General features: G+C 36.3%; 2 protein-coding genes across 2 annotated transcripts in view; both read left to right on the top strand.

Moving 5' to 3' along the window:
• slc2a13a (solute carrier family 2 member 13a) overlaps positions 1–10,154 on the top strand; it is a 58,847-nt gene extending 48,693 nt beyond the window's left edge. The window contains exons 6-10 of the mRNA XM_082167412.1: positions 854–974; positions 3,959–4,084; positions 4,476–4,594; positions 6,515–6,667; positions 7,873–10,154. Of these exons, the coding sequence (XP_082023538.1) occupies positions 854–974; positions 3,959–4,084; positions 4,476–4,594; positions 6,515–6,667; positions 7,873–8,099 (746 nt within the window). The 3' untranslated portion in view covers positions 8,100–10,154. The remainder of the gene's footprint in view (positions 1–853; positions 975–3,958; positions 4,085–4,475; positions 4,595–6,514; positions 6,668–7,872) is intronic.
• The window catches only part of LOC309497183 (E3 SUMO-protein ligase ZBED1-like), a 164,328-nt gene that overhangs the window by 114,764 nt on the left and 39,382 nt on the right, over positions 1–10,182 (top strand). The gene's annotated exons all lie outside the window — the stretch shown is intronic.

Consider the following 10,182-nt stretch of genomic DNA (forward strand, 5'->3'; position numbering starts at 1 on the left):
GTTTGAACTGTAGGATTATATGAATGCCTGGCTGAAGAGATGCGACTTTAATCTAGTTTTAAACTGGGAGAGCGAGTCTGAGCAACGAACAGTATCAGGAAGACTATTCCAGAGTTTTGGAGCCAAATGTGAGAATGCTCTCCCTCCTTTGGTGGTTCTGGATATCCTAGGTATGACCAAAAGCCTTGAATTTAGTGATCTTAAAGAGCGCGATGGATTATAGGGCGATAGAAGATCCGTTAAATAGACTGGAGCTAAGCCGTTTAGGGCTTTATAGGTCAGTAGCAATACCTTGTAATTAATACGGAACTTTATAGGTAACCAATGCAGTGATGATAAAATCGGTGTTATATGATCATATTTTCTTGATCTAGTAAGAACTCTAGCGGCGGCATTTTGGACTAACTGTAGCTTGTTTATTGAGGATGCAGGACAACCAGCTAGTAAAGCATTACAGTAATCCAGTCTCGAGGTCATGAATGCATGAACTAACTTTTCTGCATCAGAAACTGATAGCATATTACGTAGCTTAGCAATGTTTCTAAGGTGGAAAAATGCTGTTTTTGTAACATATGAAATATGATTTTCAAAAGACAGGTTGCAATCGAGTATAACACCCAGGTCTTTTACTGTAGAGGATAAAGTAACAGGACATCCTATGATGTTAAAGTTGTATTGTGCGAGGTTTTGTGGGCGGTTTTTTGAACCGAAGTTGCTGTGACAACTTCCCTGTATGAAAACGTTTCACCCACATTTTGCCATTTAAAATGCTATTTTGAACATTTTGAGGAAAAAAAAAGCCAATATATATATATATATGAAAATGTATTTTTGATTCAATCTTTGTGTACAGGTACGGTTTTGAGTCTTTGTGTCCTGTCTGTTGGCTTCCTCCTGTCAGCCCAACATTCCCCTCCTGTAACACTACATCTGACGGACCCCACGACACCCAACTCCAGCTGCATAACTCATCTGTGAGTATGATTTAATGGGCATGGTTATCTTATAGAGCTTCTAGCTAGAGGCAATATGAATAATTCATAAGCACACTATATAGGATATCAGTTCCAATATAGTGACAGCTGTCTTGTTACTTGGTGTCTTGTCATTTAGCATGTAACAAAAGTGACTGAAGAGACAGTTCCCCAGAGCATGCATGAGTCAAGTTCCTTGGTCAGCCAATTGATGAAGCTTGATCAGCATGGTTTTTCTGCAGAAGTTGGTTGACCAAGGAAGTTACAAAGATAATTCACTCAAAAGCTAAGATTCTGTTCAGTGTAACTTTGAAGAGTGACATGAAGGCGATTACATGATGACAGAAATTTCATTTTTGGCAATTAACACATTTGTTGGTGGGTATAACTTGAATGGAGAGAGAACAGAGATGGATTATACCTTTTGTGGGTCCTAGTTTAGCAATCACTGCTATATAGTGATCTGGGGAATTCATACTGGAATAAAGTGAATATAAATCAATATCAAGCCTCTATGGGAGATGCATGAAAATGAGTTGCACAAGGACAGCTCAGAGATAATAGGAACACTGTACAATTGGAACAGTGGAACTGTGGGACCTTATGAATACCATCAGTATCCACATCATTTTCTCATCACCATCTGCCGGTACCATTGACCCCAGGTGGATTGCATTGGCAATGCCATCTTTGCTGCAGAATCACCCTTCGCAGGGAGTTTGACTGACAGGCAATCTGACCAATCATAATCCGCCATTCGCCGAATCCACCATTTTTGTCCGACAAAGCAGTCAGGCGAGTTAGTAGATTAACGTTGGAGGATTTGAACTTGAAAAACGGTGTGTACTGACGTCTTTCCGCAGTTAAAACAAAGTTCATTTATGTTTATTTGATGCTATAAATTAACTAGAAGGAAGAGATGATCGGTTCACGAGCAGCTTTAACTGAGGCGCAACAGTGATCTGTCAGACTACAAATTAAAGAGCCACAAAACGGTATTTATTGTTTAAATTTCGTAAAAAAATTACCAAAGTTGAGACTTTGTTTCATTTCAAAAGTAACCTGGTCTGTCCTGTCTGTCAGCGCGTTGTCAGTGTCCTCTCTGCCCCGCGATGTACGTTTCACTGCGTGAGAACATGGTGGGGCATAAGAGCGGCGTGGCTTGTCGGACATAGCAACAGAAACTAATGGGGGCGGGTCTTTGCGAACGGTCAATTGAGACTCATCTTCCAATTCTTAGTATTACCTTCACGGTCCTCATCAAAACTCAAACCAAAAGTTGTAAAGCAGGGCTTTACCCACCCAGACAGCTCAGACATACCAATATTCTCATCCAATTTCCTGTTCCCTTGAGGTCACACAACATGAATTTAATTTGGTTGGCAAGTTTTTATCAGTAAAGCAGTTTGTAAAAATATAATTTATTTTATAAGAAATAATATGATTATACCAAACTACTGAAGGTTGTCATTTCAAGAATTTTTATCATTTTAAGAGGTATTTTTTCTCCATTAAAAAATTAAAAGTGCATCATAGAAGAGGTATATTCATGTCAAGAGGTATAAAGAGGTAAATTAATGTTATTTTTTTTATAAATTAATAGATCCAGATTACAACAAAAAGTGCTATTTTATTCACCCACCATCAATTTATAAAGGATACAATCAAGTCTCAGTCTACATTTTTGTCTCGTTTTATTGTTCCACTCAGAAATACGTCACATTCCCAAAGTAAAATGTCTTTTTTACTGTAAAGTTTTCTTTCTAAAGTTTATGTCGAGTCCAGTGGCGATCAATTGCTATACTTATGTCTCTATCAGCATTCTTATTGTGAAATTATACCATTTCTAATGGGTTTCTCTTGCTTTATTCAACAAACAGCTCTTCGGCTTTCAACCTGAGTGAAAATCAATTTTATGTTTGGCTCTGTTGGTGTGTACTTTGTGGTAATAACTGAATGTGTTAGGAGGTCCAGGCTGCTCGCTGTTCCTTAATGTCACAGTAATAGAGAGTCTGAAGTGTGTGTAACCTCATAACAGTGACAGTGAGTGTGGCCTCTCTCTCCATCCTAATTTACTCTTACACCATCCTCCAGTTCACCATATGCACACCACCAAAACAAAGCATGTTTATTTTCTGCTAATGGATGCGCAATGACTGCGCTATCATCACAGCAGCAAACCCAATTTGAGTATAGACTTTGTCTCAAATAATCCGTAATGGATTACAGTATTTAATGGACACACTGTAACTGCAATGCAATATCCATTAACCAAAACACCAGGAGCTAATTACTTAATAAGTGTTGATATGTAAATGTTGTGGTCATATGTTAATGAGATCGTGTTGTGATCTTATAATCATGAATATGTCTTAGTGAGCCATTTATGCAGCTTAAAATCAGAAAATGGAAATTGTGACACTTTATTGTGGCGTATTTTAGAGTGAAACGGCTTACGAAACAAGGGAACAATGTGTGACTTGATTTAATCCTTTGGTTGCTAACAATATTGCTGTTTTTACTGTATTTCTGATCAATAAATGCAGCTTTGTTGAGCTTAAGAGACTTTTTTAAAGCTGTTAAAACATCTTACTGATGTCAAACTTTTGAGCAGTTGTGTGTGTATACACTTTTTGATTTTACTTCTGCAATGTTATTTGACATATTTTTGAGTGAAACATGATTTTGAACAAGACATTACTTTAATGCTATCCATCGTTGATTGAAGTGGGAAAATATGACGAACAAAAAGAGTGCAGAGCAAGTTATTACATTTTGAGGAAAGATTATAAATACAAGCATTGATAAGCATGCATAATAAGCAATTCTGGCCATGTGTATTAAGAAAGTAAATGGGGTCCATTCTGACATCAGATAAGTAGATTTCAAGGTCAGTACCTTGTACAGTACCACAGCACATTGACAGGCTTGGCTTGGGTTTTAGTTTTAAAGTAATTTGTCTTGCTCTCACATTACCTTTCTAGGTCGTGCGAGCCCTGTATGTTGGACCCTAGCTGTGGTTACTGTTATCAGGAAAACAGCACTGCTGTGTTTGCCTCCTCCTGTGTGCCCGTCAATCCGGCCTCCACCGAGAGAGCAGCGTGGGGCAAGTGAGTCACTAATAAAGCAGAGATTGCGTGTGTACTTGTGCTGTTCTGTGTACATTTGGGCATATTTTGTCATTTTATCCATTCTAAAGTGCATTACTAAGTTACCTGATAAAATTAGCCAGATGTCAAATGTGTAATAAAATTGGTTGTCAAATTTCTCATGCCCTTCAAAAAAAGTGTGTTTCCCTACTTGGGGCTTTTTGGTTTTTATATAACATTTTGTCTTTTTAACAGGTTTTAGATAGTAATTGTCACATTACTGCATGTTACATGTGGTTGAACCTGCAGTGTTGTTTAGTTATTTATATATTTTCATTTATTTATTCATTAATTTAACTATTAATTAATATACCCTATATAATTCATTATGTGTCTGTTTTAAATCTAACAGGTGCTCCAACTCCACACATATGCCAGATAGTGGTATATGGGCTTATAACTTTTGCCCAACCTCTTATTCATGGGTTGTGCTTCTGGGACTTGTTCTATATCTCGCATTTTTTGCCCCAGGTAAGATGATCAAAGCTGTTTTTTAAGTACCTCAGCATACATGTTTTTTTTTTCAGTTTTAGCTTCATAAATGATAACTAGGGTTTGGTTCAAAAATAGCAGACCATTGGGTATCTTTGGGATATTAATTCCAGCGTACACTGATTTGGAACACACTAATTCTAGTCTTGTATACTATTTAGGGGGGATAGTATGCAAACTGGGATGCATGGCAGGTGTCATGCTCTTCTATTCAGCAGAGCCACAACAAAACTACTCATTCAACTTGGCGATTTCCAAAAGAATGACTCTTATGAGCCAGTTCTTCTTAGTAAATCAGGCATATAGTTCGCTACCAAAAGAGTGCAGTCAGATTACCAAATGAAGGACACCTATGAGCCAGATCCTTTTAGTGAGTCAAAAACATGAAGCTTGACCAGTGTAGTCTAACTCTTGAACGAATGATTCTTATGAGCAGTTTCTTTTTAGTGAATCATAAACATATTGCAAGACCATTGTAGTCTGATTACCGAAAGAATAATTCCTTTGAGCCTGCTGTTTTTATTAATTCAGAAATATACTTTGCCACCAAAAGAATGTAGTCAGGTTACCAAACAAATTACTCTTATGAGATAGTTTATTTTAAGGAATCAAAAACATATAACACAGCCACAAGTCTAGTCTGATTGACTACACTGAATGACTCTTAAGAGGCAGATCTTTTTATATAAACTATTTTGTTTTGTTGTTTGTTTGTTTGTTTGTTCCGACTTTATTTTTTATAATAAGGCATACAAGCGGTAGGTCTAAATAGGCGAACAAAAGTATGCTAAAATAAATCCATTTGAATCGAGTGGTTTAATCCAAGTCTTCTGAAGAGACACGATCGCTTTATATGATGAACAGATTTAATGTAGGCTTTTATTCACATATAAACATTGATCAGCAAATGTACATAGAGCACTCAAATTTGGTAAACGGAAGCTCAAGCATGCTTGCTTGATGCGCAAGAACCGGGGTGCTTCTCTCAGCCTTCGTTTTGCATCCTTCATTCAGCTCATTTTGAAGGATGCTTCATGAACTTCAATCGCCCACAATCCTTTGCACACATTCAAATTCACGGAAAACAAGTCGGCACTGAGCTTATCTAAGTTCATTATGAAATGGAAGACAAACATTTTTTTTTGGAGAGGCATACATGTTATCTTTTGTTTTGGTGTAAATTAATCACGTAACCCTAAACTGCCAATAATGTAAGCAACTGGGAGAACACAGACGGTTGTCAATCATTGCACTGCACTAATAAGAAGGCAGTTAATATAAAGATTTTTAATACAACGTTTTTTTTTTCCCCAACATTAATTTAATACTATTTTTTGTGCTGTGGGGATGGGAACATGTATGACTTAGCATTCACACTTACTAGCGCTTAATGCTGAGAAGGACATTAGCCTACAAGCCTCTGAAGTACTGGACTAGTAAGGACACACCTCACTAGGATGCAGCCTTATGTTTGAGAAGCTCCCCAATGAGGTTCATTCTCACGTCTCACGCCAGCACGCTTGAACTTCCGCAAGAACCAATGAAATTTGATCTTGTGCATCAAGCAAGTATGGTTGAGCTTCCAAATAAACAGGCAAAAGACTGTTTATTTCTCACTATTGATATTTGCCAGTAAAACACTATGAAAAAGTATTACAAACTTGTTTATATACTTATGTGCATTTGTTTATTTATATATATATATAATTTTTTAACTAAACTGGGGCTTGTAGCAAGTAAGGGAAAATGCTTCCCTTAGCAATACATTCTACGATAAATGCCAGAAGGCACCTGCAATCCATCACCATTGTGCCTTTCAAAAGGACATAACCACATGGTTGCTTTGGGAGATTTAGACCTGTAATATGTTCCTTGTGACGTTGCATTACCTCTTGACAGGAATGGGGCCAATGCCATGGACAGTTAATTCTGAAATCTACCCTCTTTGGGCCAGAAGCACGGGAAATGCTTGTTCAGCTGGGGTGAACTGGACCTTCAATGTGCTGGTGTCTCTAACGTTCCTCCATATGGCCCAGTACCTGACTTACTACGGTAATGCTCTAAATAGTTCAGTGACAGCAGTCATGAACTTGACCTTTTTGTCAGCATCATCACAGTATTTGATCTCTCAACATCAAGAGTATACTATGCATAAAGGCATTGTAGAACTAATTATGTTCATGACTCACTATTACTTTCATCTGGAAGTCTCTGTGCAAATTGACATTTTAAGCACACTTTCCTGGACTTATTGTGGCAATTCCTCAATGTATCTTATTGAAAAGGAAAAAGAAAGGTTGTCTTGGGAACAGTTCATCAGTTAAATAAAATGCTTGCATCTGAAACTTTTCTTTTTTTTGCTGACATCATCTAGGCCAGGGCTGGGCAACTTCGGTCCTGGAGGGCCACTGTCCTACAGAGTTTAGCTCCAACCCTGAAAAAAATCACCTGCCTGTAATTTTCTAGTAATCCTGAGGACCTTGATTAGCTTGTTCAGGTGTGTTTGATAGGGGTTGAAGCTAAACTCTGTAGGACAGTGGCCCTCCAGGACCGAAGTTGCCCAGCCCTGATCTAGGCCATTAGATAATTACAGTATATATTTATTATTTTTGTAAAGGGGAAAAAATATAAAAAATACATAAAGGAAACATCACTTAATAAAAACACTAAAAATATAAAATGGTAAAAATGGGTCATACTTTTACTGTATGTAAAAATTGTGCAAGTAAAAATTAGAACTACAATGAGGAAGCTTGTTTCCGCCACAGAATACAAAATAAAAAGGTAATTGCGACTTTTTATCTGACAATTCTGACTTTTTTCTCACAATTGCTAGTTTACAACTTACAATTCTGACTTTTATCTCAGAATTGCGTGATTTAAAGTAGCAGTTGTGTGTTAAAGTCAGAGTTGCGTGATATAAAGTCGCAATTGCAAGAAATAAACTCGCAATTCTGACTTTTTTTCTCAGAACTGCATGTTTATATCTAGCAATTCTGACTTTATAACACGTGATTGTGTTTATTTCTTGCAATTCTGAGAAATAAAGTCAGAACTACGAGCAGTCAACTCGCAATTGTGAGATAAAAAGTCGCAATTATCTTTTTAAATGTTTCATTTTGTGGTGTAAACAAGATCCTTAATTCTGACTGGGCCAGCAGAAAGAGAAAAAAAAAATGCATAGTTGACTTCTTTATAGTTTGGGTATTTTTAGCCATTATAAAATTATTAAATAATATCTCTCTTTTTTTTTCCAGGTGTATTCTTCCTTTATTCCAGTTTGGCTCTATCTGGTTTCTTTTTCATTTATGGCTGCCTCCCTGAGACTAAGGGACGGCGACTAGAAGAGATTGAGTCCTTGTTTTATAACCGGCTCTGCTCGTGTGGTATCTCGGATTCTGATGAGGATCGGCAGGTGGAATACATCCGGGTAAAAGGGTCAAACTACCACCTATCGGACAACGACGCATCAGATGTCGAATAACACGTGTGAAACCTCTGGTTTGGCATCGATTGAGCATCGCTCAACCCTGACGTCAGGTCCGCCCACTGTATTGGTCAGGTTGAGCCTCTCTCATCCAGACGTTCACCGCGATGGCAAGAACAGGGTTGTAGAGCACACACAAACAAACACGCAGTGCCATGTCAGCTTTTATAATATTGTCAGTATGTTTCTGGCTTGTTCCTCCACTGTCAGATGAATATCCTCTGCTTATTTATGTGAAATGAGATGTTAGCTGTAAATGCAGTAATATATATGCAGAAGAACTTTTTTTTTTATTATTAATATCATGTCTAAGTGTGAACGCAAAGCAAATTTTATACATATAAATTGGAATTAAAAAATTATATTTGCTGCAATTTCCGTTCACCACACTGACAACTTCTAGTTCTGAGAACCCTACAAATGTGAAAAGGGTTTATTGTATTTTAGAATAATAGTAAAGTCATCAAAAATATTAACAATGGAAGTGTTGGAATTATATAGAGATCAAAAATATTCAACAAATCATTATTTTCTATATATTTCAGATTGGTCAAAGTAGCCACCTATTGCCTATATGGGCATTCAAGTCTGTATGAATTTTTGACTAGTCTATAAATTAAATAAAAACCAACTTCCTAAAATAATGTGACTCCCTGAATATCAACAAAATATAAGTTGCAGTTAATAAACATCATTTGTCAACACGATAATATGCGATCCGTATTTCACCGTCTTGATTTTAAAGTACCATAGACTATTTTGTCATTTGAACCATCATGTTTGTAGAATTAGAGATCATTGACACATAAAAAGTCAGATGTAGCTTTCTGCAGTTTTCCTGTGATAGTGTATTGTGGCCTTATAAAATATTTCACAATTTTTTATATCAGTTTGTTTCATTATTGTTTAAAAAAAAAATGTTTTTATGTTTACATTTAAAATGTTATTATTTGTTATTATATATATTTTTTATTATAATTTTAATTTGTCTTCCTTATAGCCTAGTGTACAAAATCCTCGCAGTTGGTCTTGTCCATGAAACAGTGTAGAATAACCGTTTCGACAAGTACTGTAATGTCCATTGTTCTTTTGTGCTACTTCGTAAGTATACAAATAGACAAATACACAAAGTGTGCCAAACCGGCCTGAAAATCTCTATGTTGTGGTTGTAGCTTTATCAAAACCAAGTTGATGGCTCTCATAAAAGCAACCAATAACTTGCTCAAGTTCCTGTTTAAAGTTTCACTTTGCTCAGTGAAACATAAATGTGCACATCAGGCCTCGTGTAATGTGTTTTGTTCAGATACTGTACATGATCATGTGTAATTTGACATTTTCCATTGGATAAAACTTAATTTGGTTGAGAGAAGCACAAATTAAATTGGCACAATGTTTGACATTATATCGATTTAGATTTTACAGGAAAAGTTCACCCACAAATGCACCCTCAATCATCAATTACTCAACCTCACATCGTTCCAAAACTTTTTTTATTCTGTGGAACATAAAAAGGACACATTCTGAAGAAAGTTAAAGCTGCTCTTTTCCGTACACTGAAAGCATATAGTGACAAAGGCAGGCCAATCTCCAAAAAGGACAAAAGACATTTTTGGGTGAACTATTCCAAACCAATAAAAACTCTAACATAAAAACAAATTGCTTCTATTCGTGTCCAAGAAGAGAGATTAGAAAAGTTTCAGTCTATATGTATGATGTAATTTAGAGATTTATTGAGCAGTTTCATGTGTACCAGATGTATTTGAATTTTAGATTGTACTTGGGAGGTTCTCCATCAATAACCCTTTGTGTTATTACCAACGAACACATCTGTTTTAAGTGTATGGATGTATTTTTTTTTTTTTATGTGAAAAACAAAATGCAGCGTTTCTACCATTAATGGAAACTAGTCAGGACAAATGTTGTGTTGTACAGTATTTGATTACTGTTGCTGTATACTGTTGCTAGATTTATATTATATAAAACTAAATATATGAACTTTGAAAACTTGAATATGTACTTGGAGATAATAATAAAGACATAACATACAATATTGTTAGGATTTGGGTTTTCAATCCTACAT

This window comes from Leuciscus leuciscus (genome assembly GCF_965113295.1).
Source record: "Leuciscus leuciscus genome assembly, chromosome: 4".
In the NCBI taxonomy this organism is placed as follows: domain Eukaryota; kingdom Metazoa; phylum Chordata; class Actinopteri; order Cypriniformes; family Leuciscidae; genus Leuciscus; species Leuciscus leuciscus.